We start from the raw sequence: 21,615 nt of genomic DNA on the forward strand, positions 1-21,615 counted from the left end.
TAGACTTTTTTTCCAACTCTTGAGAAATTTTGCATGCATGGCCTTTTAGGACTTTCACTAAGGATCCCCCCATACAAGTAATTTTTTGTTATAAAACAAAACAGCTGATAAGGGGAAAGTGCTTAGGTTTTTCCTTTTTGACTAACTAGTGGCCACTGAAAATGACTCGCAGTTTTAATTACACTCATCACCTCACTGTGGCTGCACTTCAAATATACAAAAAGTATTCATATGTATTCATCTATTTTGACTCCAAAGCAGTAAGATTTTTAATTGAAATGAATACTAATATTTACACTCTGTGTGATAGCTGAAAAGCTGCTTTTTAAATGGATATAGAAGCATACACACACACACAACCCTCATCCGTATAAAAACTTTCAATTATCCAAAATTCTTATATGCTGCCTCAGTTTCCAAACCCAGAAATGGTGCTCTTCAAATGCATTAGGAATATTCAAAGAGGGCATTTTTTACAGCCTCTTCAGCAAAGTCACAATTTCATATTCCCAAGTGATGTCCATTTGTCTACTATGAAAGCAAAATGTTTTTCTTTCAGTGACGCAGAAAGATTTTAATCAGAGGATGGAGCTTTGTGCAGGTTTACAATAGAAATGTGTAACTTTGTCTAACCTGGTTGCATTTCTAGAGTAAGCTTCCACAAACCTATAGTTGTAAGAGGAATAGGAATTAAAGCAGCTTTCTTTCAAGATGAACTATCCTACTTTTCGTTAAAATTATTTTAACTGAGTATAATCTGAACAAACATATGTAGAAATTACTTTAATTAAAAAAAAACGGATAATGAGACTGACCATATATCAAACACTTCTCTGGAGGGGAAAATGAAATAGGCATTATCTTTTTACTGAAACTACAATTCTTGGTTGCAGTCTAAAATGCAAAAACAAACAACAAATTGAACAAAAAAAATATTCCCCGGTCAAGTTCAGACAGCAACAAGCTTTGAGTTCAGAACTGTATTTATAGCTTACATTTGACAAACTGGAATACATTTAAGCATTTCAAGGAACAAGAACAATTATGCTTCAGTAAAAAAAAAATCTTTTCAGTATGCAGATTAGTAAACATATGACCTAACAGTTTTCAAAAAATAGTTTATGTGAGCCCCTATAGAAAGTGGCAAATAAAACACTGGCAGTCAATGCCAGTAGCTTTCAATGTCAACTCATAAATAAAAGCCTTTGTAAAAAAAACAAAAACAGAAGTAACCCTGAAACATGATAATGCCTACCAGTGTTAAAATTTTAGTTAATTAAAAAAAACAGTGTTAGTGCAATATCATGTCAGTATATCATGCTTTGGAGATTTGATGACAGTGTCATATATACATGTGGATACACCAGTGTTTTTAAGTAACAATAAGAAACACAAATATGTAACAGAAAATATTTACGTACAGGTATTTTATGTCTTAATATTGTCCACTGTTTTACCAAATGTTCTTTTTTTTTTTTTGCGGTGTTGCTCTGCCATTCCACTGTACTTTTTTTCTTTTTAAAAAAAGCCATATGTTCCATTTTGTTGAATCAAAAAGGAGTTCTAAAAATGCAGATTCTTGCAGCAACGGCAGTTTTTCCATGAATTATTTGAAAGGAGAGCTGAAAAATAAATAGTATTTCAGTGTCGAGTTAAATTTAGATATACTTAAAGGGGGGGGGGGGGGGCGAAGATGGCAGGTGCAATCAAAGTTAAGATACCAGTACCTTAATGCATACATTTACAGATACATTTGCCATTTAAAATAGAGTGGGCAAGCTGGAGCCTCATGTGATTCTCCAATCCAGTTTTTTTGCAATGCCCAAAGTTTTTATATATAAATTATACCAATGATGGAGAACCTATGGCACGGGTGCCACAGGTGGCATACAGAGCCATATCTGCTGGCACGCGAGCCATTTATTTATTTATTTATTGGATTTGTATGCCGCCCCTCTCCGAGGACTCAGGGAGGCTCACAGCATATCAAAAACAATATACCATATACATATCTAAAAATCCAATTAATATACTAAAAACTTTAAAAGCTCTAATAAGATTTTAAATCATTCATTACCATTCACACAGCAAAACATACAAAACTAGTCGGCCAGGGATATAAGGTCTAATGGCCCCAAGCCTGGCGGCATAAATAGGTCTTTAAGTTTTTACGAAGGCAAGGAGGGTGGGGTCAGTGCAAATCTCCGGGGGGAGCTGATTCCAGAGGGCCGGGGTCTCCACAGAGAAGGCTCTTCCCCTAGGTCCTGCCAAATGGCATTGTCTAGTTGACGGGACCTGGAGAAGGCCGACTGTGGGACCTAACCAGTCGCTGGGACTCATGCAGCAGAAGGCGGTCCCATTACCCTAGCTCAGCTCCAATGTGCATGTGTGTGCTGGCCAGCTGATTTTCAGCTCACCCGGAGGCTCTGGGAGGGCATTTTTAGCTCCCAGAGAGTCTCTGCGGGGGATGAAATATGCCCTCCATAGGCTTCCCTGGTGTGTGTGTGTGTGTGAAAAACTGGCCTACCAGGCCCACCAAAAGTTGGGAAATGGGCTGTTTCAGGCCTCCAGAGGGCTTCCGGTGGGGATGGGGGAGGCTATTTTTACCATTCCCAGGCACTGAATTATGGGTGTGGGCACTTGCGCATGTGTGATAACACATATACTTTCGGCACCCGAGGAGAAAAAGGTTCACCATCACTGGATTATACTATTCAAATTAAGCAGTAAATTATATTTGGGAGAGAGAAAGAGAGAGAAAAAAAATAAGAAAGGGAGAGAGTGTTTTTTTTTCTTTTCTCTGACTCTTGATAACTACATGGACAAATCCAAGTACAGATAACTCCTTGGTTAACAATGATATTGGGACCAGAATTTCCATTGCTAAGCAATGTTATTGTAAAGCTGAATGTCACAAGACTACATTGCTTTATGATGTCAAGTTACTTCCTGACAGCTTCCGACAACCAGTCAGTGGGGAAGCTAACAGGAAGATGCAAGCCCCAGGCACTTTGCAAGCAGGCTGGAAGTCAGATAAGTAGTTGCTGCTGGTGGGAGGGGTGTGTGAATGGCTGGCAAGGTGCCGTGGGACTGGGTGGTGGTTGCTGGCTAGGTGGGGAAGGTTCACAAAGGTGTAAGAAGCTCTTGAGCTGCAGCCCTTCCCTTTACATGGCTGTGATGATGAGCCCAGCAGAGGAGGCCAGTGACCATAATGAATTACCACTAGCAGTTAGATTTATATACCACTTCACAGTGCTTTACAGCCCTCTCTAAGTAGTCTACAGAGAGTAAGCATATTGCTCCCAACAATCTGGGTCCTCATTTTACTGACCCTGGAACGATGGAAGGGTGAGTCAACCTTGCAATAGCAAATAGCACTTAAGCTTATATATTGCTTCACAGTGCTTTATAGCCTTCTCTAAGTGTTTTACAGAGTCAGCCTATTGCCCCCAACAATCTGGGTCCTCATTTTACCAACCTCGAAAGGATGGAAGGCTGAGTCAACCTTGAGCCTGGTGAGATTCAAACTGTCAAACTGCAGGCAGCCGGCAGGCAGGCAGCAGAAATAGCCTGCAGTACTGCATTTTAACCACTGTGCCACTGCAGCTCTATGGAAGTGATAAAACCAAATATTTATACCTTAAACCTTGAAAAAACTGTGAGCTTGCCTGTCTTTATCCCATGCTTCCAGGAGTTAAAAATATATTAAGAAGTGTGACACTCTCTTATTGTTGCAAAAAGGGAACACTTTAAAGATTTATCGTTAAAATTAGAAAAAAATGGAGGTGGTGCTTTGTTTTGACATTCTCCATGTGAGTCACTGTCAAGGGTTTGTATGTGCATGCATACATTATGTGTAGGTGTACCTAAAATCACCATAGGTGGTTATGTAAATATTCTAGGAATAATCAATATTTCAAGAACGGCACATTTTAGATTAAGATGATAATCCTTTAGTGTTACTAAATATATATACATATATTTGGAGCTATATAAACTGTGTGTAGCTCATTCAAAAGAAAGTGAATGAATTCCACTGAGTGATTTTGGTTATTATTTCTTCACTTAATATCCAACCCATTAAAATAGATATTCAGGAAGATAGTACGATAGGGAAAAGGTAACACAGAAAGGTAATGACTACAACAAGAGACAAAACATGTACCCTTCCTTGTGGGAAACATTGTGTACTGTGGTCTTACTAAATCTTTTAGGTTGATTAATAATTGTTTTTAAATTATAGTATATTTTATGTAAATATTAGTTATATTGTTTTCAAATACTTGAATATATTCTTGGAAAAGTGGGGATGAACATTTTACAAAGCTAAACTTCTCAGTTAAGAATCTCTAGCGATAGTTCAATGCAGATGAAAACTGCAATGCTGAAGTTATTTTTAACACAAAAATAAATCACTTGTATCATATTAAGACTACATTCAAAATGCCCCGAGAGAGTAGGTTAGCAGTCAAGTAAATCAAATAAAATTACAGGACTTTTAATCAATTTCATCTTACTAATAGTATTACAGATATTTTATAGCTGTTTGTGTATATAAAGACATACTACATGTATTCCTTCTGCCCCTCTCCCTCTTCCAGATAGCTAGCTAGCTAGAGACAGACAGACAGACAGACACAGACAGACAGACAGTGTTTTATTTGATTTTATGATTATTTGCCACCCAAAGTAATTTGTTTATAGAAATTGAATACAAGAAGACTGGAAAAGAGACTAAAGATGAACTTGAAATATCACCAACTTTATATTTCAATCAGATTAAAATGGTAAGAATTGATGACTGTTCTCAACTCTGGAACCTACACTCATACTAAATAAAAGGCTTGGAAATGTCAATCGAAATGTCAATCTCAATTCTTTTTAGCTAAGGATGATTTTTCTGTTTTTAGTTAATTATACAGAGAAATATGAAAGTGCCAATGAAGTATTAACTATAAAAGTGTCAGAAAGAATGGCGCTTCCTAAGATTTTTGGAAGAACATAAGAACCAGTTTTCCGCTGAAATGGTAAGAGGGCATTGAAATTAATTTTTGGGAAAGCTATTTTTATTGTACTAGACCAGGGGTAGGCAAAGTTGGCTCTTCTATGACTTGTGGATTTCAAATCCCAGAATTCCTGAGCCAATCAGGCTAGCTCAGGAATTCTGGGAGTTGAAGTCCATATGTCATAGAAGAGCCAACTTTGCCTACCCCAGTACTAAACAGAAGCAAAAGTGATACTAACTTAGTAATACATACCTTATGTTTCATAAAACAAGAAGTTTCTTTGTTGCTTGCTTTTAACAGCCACATTCTTGAACACTCTGAGCCTGTGCTCTCCGTGGAGATCTTAGCTGTCTCAAAGCAGCATCTCCATATTGAATTCCTGAGCCCATCCTTTCAGGATCCAGTTCCCCTGAAAAAACAAAATACAATTTCTTTTTCTCATATGGTCGTAAACTTCACCCACAAGATTAAAAAGCATTAACGTAATTTAAATTATAAGAATATATCCATCACACTTGAGCATCGACACACGAATTCCGTACTTTAAAAACAAAAACATATACATTTTCCTCTAGAATTATAGTTTATGTTAGTGAGATTGAGATTTTAAATTTTTTTTTTGTTAACTACTGTTTAATAATATTCACTGGCCTGATCTGTCATGCAATGTAAAAGCAATTTCCTTTCTCTTTGGAAGGAAGATACATCAGTTGAAATATATCAAGAGAGATGATCATGAAAGCTGGCAATCTGAGATTATTTGCCTTAGCATCGGATCTTAATGTTTTATGCAACAGTTTGACTTCAGAAATATTTGTTTTAAATGTTTTCAGATGTAATATAGAAAACATGCCAGCAATGTATAAAAAATTAGATTTACCCTGTCTAAAGGATTTTTCTTTCTTATGACAAGTCCGTTTATACAAGATTACATAATGAATCTATCTATAAGGAGAAACAGTTTGGACTAGTAGTTAAGCTTTGAGTTCAAGTTCCACCTTAAGCCATGAAAGCCAGTTGGGTGACTTTGGGCTAGTGACGCACTCTCTCAGCCTAACCTTTCTCACAGGTTTGTTGTTGTGGAGAAAATAGGAAAAGGGGGTATGTTGAATATATTTATTGTCTTACGTTATTTATAAAAATAATAAAGCTGAGTAATAAATAAATAAAAATATACCATACTTTCTGTATCGGAAAATAAATATAACATGGCTTGGACAGAAAGCATTAAGTTTGACAATTTAGGCATTAACTAGGCAAACTTCTTTAACTTCTTTGACAAGACACAGTTTACTATCAGGTAGAATTTTATGACAAAAGGAAAACATGTTTAATCCAGGAATACTTTATCATTTCAAAAATGTCATTTAATCCTAGGTAAAAATATTTTAATAACTGAAACTTGGATTATGGTTACCTGACTCAATTTTGTTAAGTATTTTTCTTGCACATTGTACAAAGGCTTCTTCAACATTCTCCCCTGTCAATGCACTTGTCTCCAAAAACATCAGCTCTGTAACAGTAAAAATAAAATGTGTTTGATCAGTGTTCAAAATGATGCAATAATGGTCTTTCAGCTTTAAATGCAATATATTTACATACTGTACTTTTCGGAGTATAAGATGCACTTTTTTACCCCCCAAAAGAGAGGGAAAACTTCGTGCATCTTATACACTGAATGTAGCCCCACCTAGCCACCCCCACTCTTTGGACTCTGCCTGCCAGCAATTTACCTCTTCGCAGCAAACAGCAGAAGAGCCCGCTTAGCACAAGCCACTGATTATAATACCTCCCGACACTCAGCTAATTGATTGAGGTTGCTGGCAAACCCACATGCTAAAATTAAAGTGAAACTAAAGCTGCACGGGGCAAAATGATGGAAGCATTAGTGCTGAAACTGGATGTTTGTATTTTGCTGAAAGGAGGTAAGTCAATAACTATATATGCCTATAGAATGTTCAAATTATTAGACTTATTTTTTAAATGAAGAAGCTTTTTAAAATAAATGCCTGATCTGAAGAGGTCCAGTGCTATTGTATCTTCTTTTAAATAGCAGATAATACTTTCAGAAAGCCTCATCAATTTTAAAGATCTGTAAAAGTATAATCGTAAATGTCCTAAAACAGTGTCCTGTTTTAGTATTAAGACAAGGCAACTGAGTTAAACCCTCACTTAGTCATGTTTGGAGTAGATCTATTTAAATAATTGGAGGAGCTAGTGTGATTACATTTAAGAAAACTTTCTGGGATTAATATTCTGCCATAATGTAAATTTCTCCATTTTTTGGTTATTTCTATGGGTCAATTCTGTCTATATCTGTATTACGTATCAGTAAACCCCACTGAGCATCCAATACTGCAGCCTATATGGGAGAAAACAATTAGGAGAAAAATCTAACCAGTAAAATATCTCCCATCTTTCAAACTAAGAAGATCCTAGAACACCGATAGGGAAAAACTAGTTGCTAGACTTTAAGCAAGAACCTCTCTCTAAAGCTCTGCTCCCATCCAAAATTGTCTCTTTATCGCTTCCAGCAAGAGTCACATGAACTGCAAGTTCCAATATGCTAAACTGCATGAAATGCTTTCAAGTGAAACTAATACTGTGTACCAAAATGGGGAAGACAGTACACAAGCCAGAGGATAGACAATCATTTCACACATATTCAGTATGGACTGCTTGCCGTACTGTCATCCCCCTGGATCCAGGAGGCAAGCAGCTTGTAGAATTAGGGGTCAGACACCTGAGAACTCAAGGGGCTGCCCAGATCGGCGGAAAACTGCCAGAAATGGAGCCACAAGGCCCACAGTGAAATCAGGTGGCCACCCTCCCTGCTGGCTAGCTCAAATAGGAGCTGGCAACGTCCCTTGCCGAATTTGTGCATTCTCACTGCCCCCGAATGCAAAATGCCATCATGCGGCCCTCGGCGGAATGGGACTGAAACCCTTCTCGACGGAATCTCTTGTTAACAAAATAGCTGCCACACAGTCTCTCAGGCCAGTTTAACAGCCAAGAGTGGGGAGGGGTTAGCCCAGCCCAACCCTTGTATCGAGAGAAAGCAACCGCACTATTACGTGGCCTTCCCGTTCTTTGGATGAAGCCCTAATCACTGGGGGGGGGGGAATCCCCCAATCCACCTTTCACGGCTTCAGCGTTATCGGGCAAGCCCTTCTCACTGGAAATTGCTTTCTTGAATTTCACCCCAATTAGTAAAGATAGCTTTCAGGAGTGGAACTCTTTTCCACACGTCTAGTCTCTGAGATCGACTGAGTCAAAAGCTGGGAAAGATGGCGGAGGAAGCGTGACTTTAAAGATTGCAGACTCAGTCCAATCAGATCCTAGACAGAGTTAACCCATTCCTGGATGCTATCGCCACCAACATTAGAGAATATAACAGCATGGCCAATAGCTGCATTGGTTTGTATTCTATCTGGAGAACATTAAAACGCAGCTCTGGTTTGCTATATATGGCTACTCATCTCATGTGACATGTCTTTGTGCTACATATGAATTGACTTGAGAGAGAAAAAGATGTATGTGTGTGTGTATACAGGTAATCCTAATTTAATAATCAGGTGGACCCACCAAAAGATGCTTATGACCTGATTTTCAAGTTCTGCTAGCTGAACCACCCCATAGTCACATGATTACATGTTGAGCACTTGGCAAGTAGCTCATCTTTACAGCGTTCCATGGTCATGACCATATGTGTTGAAGGTTTTTTTGCTGGTTCTTGCATTATTTCTGATTTCTGGCAAACAATGTTCATTGGACAATACATACAGTATTTGCTAAATGACCCCTGTGCTTGCTTAACAACCAGCACAAAAAAAGTTGAAAGATTGAGTGCCATCATGTGACGACTAATGTCATGGCTGCAATGCTTTACAACCATTAATTTCAAGCTCAATTATGGTTGCAAGGTGGAGACAAATTGTCCTAAAATTAATACTGTTATGAAAATTCTAAGAATGTCAGATTATGCTATGCTCTGCTTCCTTCTCCCTCACTGAGAAGAAATTACCGATAACAGCTAAAGCCCTTTCAAGGGTGGCATTGATTTAATATGGCTCTTTCTTCTACCTGGGAAGACATGACTAGTCCAAATAGAAAGGATTATGAACATTCTAAAAATGTCAGATTATGTTACGCTCTGCTTCCTTCTTCCTCACTGAGAAGAAATTACAGATAACAGCTAAAGCCTTTTCAAGGGTGGCATTGATTAGTCCAAATAGAACTGACTTTGTTAAACACCAGCTGGGGCATAGCAGGAACACATTTCCAATGTGAAGAATTGGGAGCAATAGTACAACAAATACAAATGTTCTCAAGTACTGTAGTTCTCTCTGCAGAACCCTGCTGCTAGCTAGATTTAATTTTCTATTCTTAATCCTGAATGCTTTCAGATGTAGCCTTGAATCAATAGTCCAATTATAGGTTAACTAGGATATAATGTAACCACGGTATGATTAATCAGTTAGTATAGTATAGGCAGGCAAAATCCAGGGATGTTCACTAAGGTCTTTCTTTTAATCTCTCCTCCCTGACTTTGATCATTAAGGGAGTCCAACAATAGGACAAAACTGACTATTCTTACAATGTCATAATGTAATCAAATTTAATGATTCACATAAGTTCATGACACATATTCACATAATCCTATATGATCACTCAGACTGATTGTATTGTCTTAAACACAAAAGACACACTCAAGCAGACTGGACAACAGTACAGTGTTCCCTCGGTTTTCGCGGAGGAAGCGTTCTGAGACTGACCGCGAAAGTCGAATTTCCACGAAGTAGAGATGCGGAAGTAAATACTGTACACTATTTTTGGCTATGAACAGTATCACAAGCCTTCCCTTAGCACTTTAAAACCCTAAATTGCAATTTCCTGATCCCTTAGCAACCATTTAGATTATTACTCACCATGTTTATTTATTAAAGTTTATTTAAAAATATATTTATTAAAGGCAGATGAAAGTTTGGCGATGACATATGACGTCATCGGACGGGAAAAAACGTGGTATAGGGAAAAAACCCGTGAAGTATTTTTTAATTAATATTTTTGAAAAACCGTGGTATAGACTTTTCGCGAAGTTCGAACCCGTGAAAATCGAGGGAACACTGTACTTAAAAACAAGCCATGCATGGAAAAAATAAACAAGAAAGGCTTATAGAATTTCTTTCCTAAAACCTAGCCATCACATTCTGAACATTGGGTAGGTGGGTGGGGGGGGAGGATTTCACTACAGCTCTTTATCAGGAAACCATAAGACATCAATAAAACTACTTACCATTTTCCTGAGCAAATCTGGATGCTTCTAGGAAAGTGACTTCCCTATCTCCATCAAGATCCTTTTTGTTCCCACATAATATTATTACAATATTCTGACTTGCTAACATCCTTGCATCTGTCAGCCAGTTGGTAAGTGCGTTGTAGGTTTCTCGACTAAACCAAAGAATAAAATATTTTGCATTCATATTTGCAACCTTATGGAAATATTTTGCTGTACTTGATTAGAAGTCTGAAAAGAAGCTATTGGACAAAAATATACCTGAAAAGTATACTGCTCAAAAAAAATAAAGGGAACACTTAAACAACAGAATATAACTCCAAGTAAATCAAACTTCTGTGAAATCAAACTGTCCATTTAGGAAGCAACACTGATTGACAATCTATTTCACATGTCAGCACATTCAACTTTGTACAGAACAAAGTATTCAATGAGAATATTTCACTCATTCAGATCTAGGATGTGTTCTTTGAGTGTTCCCTTTATTTTTTTGAGCAGTGTATTTCCAGTTTTGACTGCAGTGTCCCAAAAATATTCATGCTTATATTGAGACCTGGTTTAATGCACTACGGGAACTGAAACTATGACAACAGCAAGATAGCCCAAAGAGCTAGATCAGAAAGCAAGTAGCTGAATGTTAATCCAATGCTTTCAGTTATGATTCCAGATTGTATATTTTCAATTCTATTGAGTTCCCAGGAGAAAGCCAACATCCTGAAAGTAGAATCAAAGAGCTGGTTGGAGAATTATTGGAGTTGAAGTCCACAAGTCTTAAAGTTGCCAAGTTTGAGTACCTCTGTCTTAACCAAGCTGGCGGTTTTGAGAAAAATCTTAGGCACAGCTAAAATCTGGGTAATTCTTTCATATTCCTCATGGGGTATGGAATTTTCTGGGAGTTGAAACCCACAAGTCTTAAAGTTGCAAAATTTGAAGACCTCTGGGTTAAAGCATCAGGCTAGAAACTGAGGAACTGTGAAAACTAGTTCCATCTTGGGTGTGAAGAACACGGGTGACTCTGGGCCAGTCACTTTCAGCCCTAAGGAGGCGGCAATAGCAAACCACTTCTAAAAAATATTGGGGGGGGGGGGGGAGAAACTGCAGGGACTTGAAAGATTTTTCTAATATTTTGCTTTTACCTGGTGATGTCATAAACAAGCAAGGCCCCTGCAGCACCTCTGTAATAGCTTCGTGTTACTGATCTGTGAAGAAGAAAAAAACTCTCAGTATTTAAAAGGACAGAAATTTGAGTTCTGTGCAGTGCTAAAATTGCAGGTACAAACTACAGCGCTCGTTTAGGTTTGTACTTGCAAGACAAAACTAGAGTTAGACCTTTATGTATTCCACTATTTAAATTTATGTATTTATTTACAACACTTACATAGCCACACATTTCCTTTTAGCCGGACTGGGTCAGAATTTCTCAGATAATTGCAATGCCATTATGAAACCCATTCGCTAGTTATAGCATCTTCTAGTATTATTCAGCCGTGCTGAGGTGACATAAAACCTATTCTCATTACTGTTCTATCAATATAACTATGCTTGGGTTGGCTATAAAAATGTTATAAAGTTACAAGAAGAAAGTAGCCTTCACTTTAACAGAAATACTGAAAACACCTATATCTTCAAATTGCTTTTTCTTATTTAACAGGAAATTATACCTGAACCGTTCTTGTCCAGCTGTATCCCATATCTGCAGTTTTACATATTTGCCTCCAACATTTATAATCTTTGAACCAAATTCCACTCCTATAGTGTGATTTGAGTCATCTTTAACTATAACAGACAAAAAATAATAATTAGTACTCAATTCTGGTTTTAAAAGGCAAGTGCCATAACAGGTTACGTCATTGTCAGTGTACGGGATGCAAACATAAATTACATAAAGGTTGGAATGCTAATAAAGTCACTATCATACTTTGTGGATTCATATAGTAATGAGATGCTTGGAAACAAGAAGCCATTATGAATTAGTAAAAACTAGAACATCGTTCTTTTGCCAGTATATTAAAAGCTAAAAATCAGACGTAAACATGAGTAGTAAGACATTACATTTGTAAACATTTAACTTTGGGCTATTAAATGAAAATAATGTTTTGATTACAAGAAACAAGTGTATTGAGTGCATTGAGCTATCACATTTGCTCAGTCATTTCTACTATTTATAATCTTTTTTGTCATGCTGAATTCTTAAAACTTACGTGAATAAATTTTGAACACAGAACTAAGTTGGCGTGCATTAAGATGTGGTCCAAGAGACCAAATTCAAGTTTGCCATTAGCCATAGAGGTCCAGACTAGTAGTTGATCTCTTTCTCTCTGTCTGAACTACTAGCTTTCTTCAAGTCCAAGTCATGATCATTACATACTGTTCTAGTTTATCTTATCACACAAACTCCAACATAACACAACTATTTTTTTCAATTGTTCCTGACACCTGGTTTTTCGTGCCCAAGACTTCCTGTTATTTAGCACCAAGTCAAAAATTGCTGACACTCTTGGGGCTCCCTCTACCTTTTGAGGGAGAAAGTTGTTAGCAAGACAAGGCAGGGCATTCTTGGAAAGGTTATACTTGGCAGGGTTTCTCTCCCAAGGAGCAACTAAAATCCTCCACTACATGCTATGCCTCATCTTGGATGGTAAGGATTTCAATATTAGATTTTTTTTCTGTCTTAAAGATGTTTTTAAACTTTCTGAATTTAATCAACACATATTCTTAAAACCACCTCTGTCTTGCTTTCATTCAAGTCACAATGATATACAAATGAAATGTATGCATTTTGCTACAATCCTTTGGATATACAGTGTACCCTCGATTTTCGCGGGGGATGCGTTCCAAGACCGCCCGCGAAAGTCGAATTTCCGCGAAGTAGAGATGCGGAAGTAAATACACTATTTTTGGCTATGACCAGTATCACAAGCCTTCCCTTAACACTTTAAACCCCTAAATTGCAATTTCCCATTCCCTTAGAAACCATTTAGATTATTACTCACCATGTTTATTTATTAAAGTTTATTAAAAAATATTTATTAAAGGCAGACGAAAGTTTGGCGATGACACATGATGTCATTGGGCAGGAAAAACCGTGGTATAGGGAAAAAACCCGTGAAGTATTTTTAATTTTTTTTTTAAAAAACCATGGTATAGACTTTTCGTGAATTTCAAACCCGCGAAAATCGAGGGAACACTGTACATCCATAGATTTTGATTTAACATGTAAGGTCATATATCTTGCTCTCATAATGAATGATTCTGCGGAGAGGGGCGGCATACAAATCTAAATAATAAATAAATAAATTCTGGATGATCTCACATAGACAAATAAAAACCAGTTGGAATAAATCATACCCTTCTATAACCATGTTTATAGATTTCTGGCATACTTCATTAGTAATATTTTTCAGAAATATCACCACGATGATGAGTAATAAAATGCTGCTGCCCACAAATTCCAAAGTGGGTAGGATTTGGCTGCAAAAAAATATATAATTTTACTTACATTTCTTCTCAATAAACTGATGAAGCAAACAGGATTTGCCAGTTCCAGCATTTCCAATGACCAAAAACTTAAACAGGAAATCTGTAAACAAGATATATATCAGTATCTTTAGATATAGAGTCATACTATTACTGTTATTTCCTTTTGTCTTAAAAACATATCACAAGAATTTGAATAGAAAAACTACTGATTTGTAATTCAGTAGCTCATTCACAAAGACAAGGTAACAGAAATAATCAATAGTTATACTCAATAGGTATCACACTACTCAAGCACATATTTTAACACAAGAACAATCAGTAGCACAGTAGATGGACTCAGTTGCAAAAGTGTTGGATTCTTGAAAGAGCTAAGGATTAGGTTAGAAAAAGATCTTCATGCACAAAATTTACCTAGTAGTAACTGACAATTGATGGCATATAATTAACCAAAAGCTTGGTGTAAAATACAAACATAAATTTATGTTTGTAAACAGCTTTTAAAAAGATACATTCTCACATCCTGATTATAAATTACTTTCCTATTTCTCATTTTAAAGAGATAACATATTAACGTATTGAGAAAACTAGTTGCCTTGTTTAGATAACAATCTTGCCTACAGTGAACTTCCTCTATTAAAATGGCTGAAATGTTAAAACATGTCATTCGTTCATATGAATTGAATCAATGACCATGTATAAAGATGCAGAAAGTTGCTTTTCCTTCGTTGCATTTATTACATTTTTGGTTTATACAGAATTGGAGGGTTTTTTTAAAAAGATTTTTTAATGTTCTCAAATTCATTTTTATGAATTAAAAAGGCCTGGAAATTGTAAACTGCTAAATTTTACAAAAATTACCAACCATTTCATGCAAAGGAATGGTATGAAAAATGTATCCAGTTTTGTTAGAAATACTTATAATTAACCCAACACTGGGAATGAAAGAAATCTGAAAGTCAGAATGAAAGCAAGCAATTGAATGATGCTATTTCCCTTTGAAAATCTGGATAATTTTTATCTGCCTCTATGTAACAAATATTTAGAACATTTTAATACTTCTATTTTGGATCATTAACATTTAGCCCCTACAAAATCTCACAAATACCTATTATATAGGCTGCAAGGTACTGGAAGGGGTTGTCATCAAACAGGAAGGTTCTTCCATTTTTGGCAGGAATGTGATAGTTTAAAAATTTCGAAGGCAGGTCTTATGATAGCAATGCTCAGATAAACTTTTATTAGAAAATTTATTTATTAAGATTTAATCAAATGACTTGCTTGAAAAATTCTGACAAGCTTTGCTTAAAAAATGCAAAGGAAATCATTATTTTCAATGAGAATTGGCAGCATTAAATGCGCTTCCTAAAGGAAATGTCCTTCAGAACGTATGAACATTTTAAATGCATTATTTTAGGACTATTTAATGTGGAATGCATCTGTACATTGTTTTTAAAACTTTCATTCTAGCTTCACGTGAAATATTGCATCAAACTTTTTTTCAAAGGCAAATAAATATAGGCAAAATCAACAGTCCTAAATTTTGAAGTCTTTGGTTTATTTTGTAATCTTTTTATGACTTTAGTTGGTTATCTTAAAAACACGCAGAGAGTTAATTACATTTGCACCATAATTTATGACTGTTCCTGGGTTCACTGCCATGGAACCACTAGGCACCAGGCAAAGGAATGTGGTGTTCTTTCTGTCTTATTTGTTGCTACTCTTGCGAGAAGCCTTTCTTGCATGTCATTTGGCATACATGGCCAAACAGTATTCCTCTCAAATTACTGGATTCACTAATACTCTTTCAAAATAGAGGAGGTTTCTTTACAAAGAAAGCAGTTCACAGAACCTATTGCCTCAGTTTGTTTTAAATCAGGGGTCTTCAACCTTGGCATCTTTAAGACTTGTGGATTTCAATTCCCAGAATTCCTCAGCCAGCTTTGCTTTGAGTTTTAAGACCTTATTGACCTAGGACAAAAAAAATCCCCAGGAAAGTTTTTGTGTGCTGAATGTATTTTCATATCCCAAGAGCTCAAATGTTATATTTTACAAACATGAAGTCTGTAAAATATAGCCATCACACCTTTACATAACATTTGGAATTATTACATTTGGAATATTGAAAAATAAGTATTAAACATATAACTCTCTAATGTTAAAATTAAGTTCTCCTAGATAATTTAAAACTGTTTTTGAATTATTCAGAAGAACAGAGTTGGAAAGCACCTTGGAGGTTTCTAGTCCAATCCCCTGCTCAGGCAGGAAACCCTGCATCATTTCAGACAAATGGTTCTCTAATATCTTCTTAAAAACTTCGGAGCATTCACAACTTCTGGAGGCAAGCTGTTGTACTGGATTATCATTCTGTCAGGAAATTTATCCTTAGTTCTAGGTTAGATCTCTCCCTGATTAGTTCCATCCAGTTTCTGGTTCAGCCTTCAGGTGCTTTGAAGAAAAGACAGACCCTGCCTTCTTTGTGGTAACCATATATACATAAATTCACATATTATAAACCAGCAAGCAAAAATATAATTTTATACCATATTTCATGAGTGTATTCTTTATTTTTTATATATTATATATAAATATTTTATGTTATATAAAAAATATAATATATTTTATATATTATTATTTATTATTATTATTTGATATATTGTCAGTTTTCTTAAACTTAAATTTTTTATGGTTTTATTAACACCAGGATTGCAACCCCACAAAAGAAATCAGATGGGAAGAGACAGAAGTGAACAAAACAGTGTGCAGTATGCGATTTCTAAAAAAATTGTAGGTACAATAATAAAACTTAAAACTGTGAAACAGAAACTTCTGCTAACTTTGAATAGAATCATTGTTTGATGGCCATTTGCTCCATTGTTATTGTTCAAAGTTCATTTCCAAAAATTAATTATCTCCTTTTACTAAGAGAATGTCTCCTTCTACTTCCCCACCACCTTAAAACAGGATCTGAAAATCTGAAACTAGATTTGAATTTGGGACGCTAGATTTTCAAATTAGATTTGAATATGGAAATATTGAAAAATGTGCTAAAAATCAGACTGCTTGAACTGAAATTTGCTTAGGTGACACTAGTTTTGGTCTTCCAGATCTTCAAGCTATAATAAAATCTATGAATACCTCCAATGGATTCCAAATCAGTATGCAAATCCTCTAGAATTTCAGTGCAAATTTTAAAATCATGGATTATGCACATTGATGTGAAAATGAAGAAGTTATGCCTCTAGAATAGAACATTAATCCCCAGAAGCCTTGTAGGTATAAGCAGAACAAATATTAATGAAAAATTTTGATACAGCAAAAGAAAAGATGCAGTACAAACTTTTTATCTGAATAGCACATCCTACTGCCAAGAGGATTGGATTATGGCAATATCTGGCACTTAGCAATGAAATTACAATACCGCTTTGTTCAGGAAAGTGAATGAAATAAACTTGAAACACGTGGCATTTATTTTATGCAAACAGTTAGGCTTTTGTATCCTGATAAAAGTTCAGTAGTATTCAATTCCTACTCTTGTTTTCTTATTTTCTTTCTCTTCATTATTCTCTTTCATTTTGAGCTCTTTATACAGTAGGAACATCACATGCATTAAAAACCTATTGTCATTATTTAACCATTTTTCCATCTGTATGAGGTACAGAAATTACTTCTTTACAAATACAGCATGTAACAATTTGAGCTTAATGGTCAGATCTATATCTTATCAGTTAACATAAAACAATTATAAACCAATCATCTTTGCTAAGAAAAGTTATGTGCTGAAGTAATTTGGTTTCCTTGAATAGATACAAATGACACTGACTAAAAGTTTACAATATTGTCAAGTCTTTGAGGCAGTTCTTGGAGTCAATAAACAAATATGTCAGGGCCTCAAGGAATGCACTTATTATGGCAAGGCAACATAACAATACTTTGAAATCCTGCCCTACATTGTTGTGATCCATCTTACAATAAGCTATTTTAAATCTGTTTTTTTTTCAGGCCTCCCTCTATCTCAGAACTGTGTGATTTCTCCTTCCAGCTGCATTAATGGCCAGCTCCTTCCTTTCCCCCTTTAATAGCTTTCTCTTATCTTCCACAAGGTCAGCTCCAAATTCCTTTACAAATACAGAATTTATAACATTGCTACAGTTACTGTAGACACAAGATTAAGCATTTCTAAGGATCCATATGCAGCAGGAAGTCTAATACAGTATTTCGATACAGATAGATAGATGCAAAATATATTTCACAACCTTATTTTTTCCAAAGCCCAAACTACTCCCTAATAATGTGGCAATTTTCACTTAAAGTAAGCACCCAGAGTCTGCTGGAGTGAGGTAACATATAAATAAAATATCAATATCAATCAATAAAAGTGCTGATAACCGCAATCTTAATTATTGGGTGAGATATACTATTGGGTCACAGTCCTTCTCTAACCCAAGATAGATTGCAACTAGAACACCACCACAATGGATCATGGATTATTTGAAAACAACTAACCTACTATGGGGAAAGAAGGGTAATTAATCGAAAAGGTCAAAATGTAAGGGATCACTTATATTTGACTACAGTAGTCTTCAACTTACAACACTTCATTTAGTGACCGTTCAAAGTTACAACAGCACTGAAAAATGTGACTTCTGGCCGTTTTTCACACTTACGACCTTTCTAGCATTCCCTGTGATCAAAATTCAGATGCTCGGCAACTAGTTGATACTTATGGCTATTGCTGGTTTCTGGGGGTCAACGGTTGCTTTTGCAACCACCGTGTTACTAACTCAACATCCGCAGTCATTTGCTTAATGGCCGTGGTAAGAAAGGTCGTAAAACGTAGCACAACTCACTTAAGCATGGAAACATTGGGCTGAATTGTGGTTGTAAGTCAAGGACCACCTGGTATAAGAACCAGGGTGGTGTGGTGGTTAAAATGCAGCACTGCAGGCTATTTCAGCTAACTGCTAGATGTAGTTCAGCAGTTCAAATCTCACCACCGGCTCAAGGTTGACTCAGCCTTCCATCCTTCCGGGGTGGGTAAAACGAGGAGCCAGATTGTTGGGGGCAATAGGCTGATTCTGTAAACTGCTTAGAGGGGGCTGTAAAAGCACTATGAAGCTGTATATAAGTCTAAATACTATGGCTATTTGTAAAAGCCCCGCTTCCAGTAAGCTGTCAAGGTCTCCCGCAGCACCCCCCTCTCTCTACCTTGCTGGCTTACTAGCGAAGAGCTGAAACTCTTCTCCTTCCTGCTCCAAAAGGGAGAAGCCCGGGAACAGATGCGCGAACCTTTCATGTCTCCTATCGCCTTAAAGCTCATTAAAAGAAAACAGAAGGGCGCCTTTATTACGCAAAGCCCATCCATCCCCCGGCAAGCCAATGGAAAGGTTCTTCCACTGGACGTAGTGCTTGGCATCCCGTTTTGTTTTGCTTTTTAAAAAAACGAACCTTCTTTCTTCCCGTAGGTCCCTCGGTAGCAAAAGAACGCAGACGGTCCGGCGGATCCGCTCCTTCCCTTCCACCCTCCCTCCCTCGCAGCTCAACCCCGGGCCACCGCTCCCTACCGTAGGTTTCGGACATGGCCGTCTGCGACATTTTGGGAGCGCCGCCGACGCCACCCGGGAAACAGAGGCCTCCCGCGTCTCAGTCAGCCAGGTCCCGACCCGAGGCTCCACCTCTGGCCCTTCCCTCCCACCGCCCCTCTAACTATAGGCACCCAGGAGAGAGGACGAGGGGCAAGGACTACCAACTCCCGCACGGAAGCGTGCTCTCTACGCCTGCGCGCGTAGCTCCTCCCCTTTTCGCTCCTCCCTTCGGGCCGCGGCCTTCCAGCGGGCGCAGGCGCGCTGCCCCCAACGAACGTCTCTCACTCTCTCACTCTCTCTCTCTCTTTCCCCGCCCCTTCTCCCTGTCTCTTGCGGTCACCAAAACAAAGCGCACGTGCAACAGCGTCTTGGACGTCGGAAGAGCGCCCCTGGTGGGAGGGAGGAGCAGTTCGGCCCAGGAGGATTGACGCGCGCGTCTTTGCTGGGATTGGGACAGACGGTTATGAGGGCCGCTGTTCGGGCTTGTTGGGGGGGACGGAGTTGGAGGGGAAAGGGGTCAAAGCTCAGCTTGTCTGAAAAAGCGGGAATTTATAAATACGCTTTCACACTTGGCCAATAAAGAATTCTATTCTATTCTATATACTAGAACAGGGTAGGCAAAGTTGGCTCTTCTATGATTTGTGGACTTCAACTCCCAGAATTTCTGAGCCAATCATGCTAGCTCAGGAATTCTGGGAGTTGAAGTCCACATGTCATAGCTAGAAGAGTGTATTTGAACAATTGGCAATTTTAAGATGGTGTGGTTTTCAGCAACTCCCTCAATTCCCCAGCAATTGCCAAGATTGAAAAATATATTGCTTACATAAAATCATTTGGGTGTCTTTCTTGTGGATTTTTTTTTCCTGTCCGAGTAATCTGACAGGCACATTTCTTATAGGAACAAAGGTAATCCTTAACCTGTGACCCAAATGTATGTTGCTAAGTGAGAAATTTGTTATGTGACTTTTGCCCCATTTTATGACTTCTCACTACATTTGTTAAGCGAATCGCTGCAGTTCTTAAATTAGTCACGTGGTTTTTAAACGAATCTGGTTTCCCCATTGACATTTACTTGTCAGAAGGTCGCAAAAGGAGAACACATGAGGCCAGGACACTGCAGTTGTCATAAATATCAGTCAGTTTTCAAGCATCTGGATGTAAATCACGTAACTGTGGAGCTGCCGCAACGGTCATAAATGTGAAAAATAGACCTAAGTCACTTTTTTCAGTACTGTTGTAACTTTGAACGGTCACTAAGTGAACTGTTGTAAGTTGAAGATTAACTGTACTATATGGGACATAGCAATAGCAATAGAATTTACATTTATATACCGCTTCACAGTGCTTTTCAGCCCCCTCTAAGCAGTTTACAGATAGTAAGCATATGGCTTACTGGGTCCTCATTTTACCGACTTTGGAAGGATGGAAGGCTGAGTCAGTGTTCCCTCTAATTTTTTGGGGGGGTGGGCGGAAAAGTATAGTGTCTGAGCGGCAGTCCCTTTGGGACTGGGTGGCACAGAAATAATAAATAAATAAATAAATAAACAAACAAACAAATAAATAAAAAACCCACCCTGTTTTGCCTCAGAGAATTTCAAAATAAAATACTGTACTGTGTGTCTATAACAGTGAGCTCATAATAGGGCAACTCTATCAATATCAAAATGTCACTTAAATACTGTAGTTGAGCTAGTTTCAAACTAGATTTTGATTTTCTTTCTCTCTTCCTTACTCCCATTCTTTTTCTTTCTCTTTTCCTTCCTCTCTTTTTTCTATCTGTTTCTCTCTCTTCCTCTCTCTCTCCTTCTCTCTCACTCTTTCCCTCTCGGCTTCTGGGCAGGTTTGGAAAACTCTGAGTTGATGATGATTTTTAAGTGAGCGATTGCTCACTGCTCAGCTTAGAGGGAACTATGGGCTGAGTCAACCTTGAGCCTACTGAGATTCGATCTGCCAAACTGCTCAGCAGAAGTAGCTTGGAGCACTGCACTCTAACCACTGTGCCACCAAGGCTCATATTGTTATTGCTACTGCTATTGTAATAATATGTTGTAACAGTCATAAAAATCCCCCCAAAAGGGGAATTATAACCTGGACTCGAGGTTCCAATGGCCTATTTCATGATCTACTTACTTTCCCTGCTGGTTCAGAAGAGCACGCTTTGTACGTGCGTCACCATTGCGCACTCTTTTTCACCCTCTGCGCATATGCAGAAGACTTTACACATACGCAGAGGATTTAAAAACAAGAAAAT

The 21,615-nt window shown here is 37.5% G+C and overlaps 1 protein-coding gene across 1 annotated transcript; it reads right to left on the reverse strand.

Moving 5' to 3' along the window:
* Nucleotides 1-965: 965 nt before the first annotated feature.
* Nucleotides 966-19,694, reverse strand: RAB4A (RAB4A, member RAS oncogene family). The gene is made up of 8 exons (XM_070733955.1): nt 19,344-19,694; nt 13,802-13,882; nt 11,964-12,078; nt 11,439-11,501; nt 10,303-10,457; nt 6,424-6,519; nt 5,259-5,415; nt 966-1,622 (listed from the first exon to the last, which is right to left on the reverse strand). Exons 1-7 carry the CDS (start codon nt 19,372-19,374, stop codon nt 5,300-5,302), a joined length of 657 nt encoding a protein of 218 aa, XP_070590056.1. The 5' UTR covers nt 19,375-19,694; the 3' UTR covers nt 966-1,622; nt 5,259-5,299.
* Nucleotides 19,695-21,615: the final 1,921 nt, after the last annotated feature.

The sequence above is a fragment of the Erythrolamprus reginae genome, chromosome 1 (genome assembly GCF_031021105.1).
Source record: "Erythrolamprus reginae isolate rEryReg1 chromosome 1, rEryReg1.hap1, whole genome shotgun sequence".
NCBI lineage: Eukaryota > Metazoa > Chordata > Lepidosauria > Squamata > Dipsadidae > Erythrolamprus > Erythrolamprus reginae.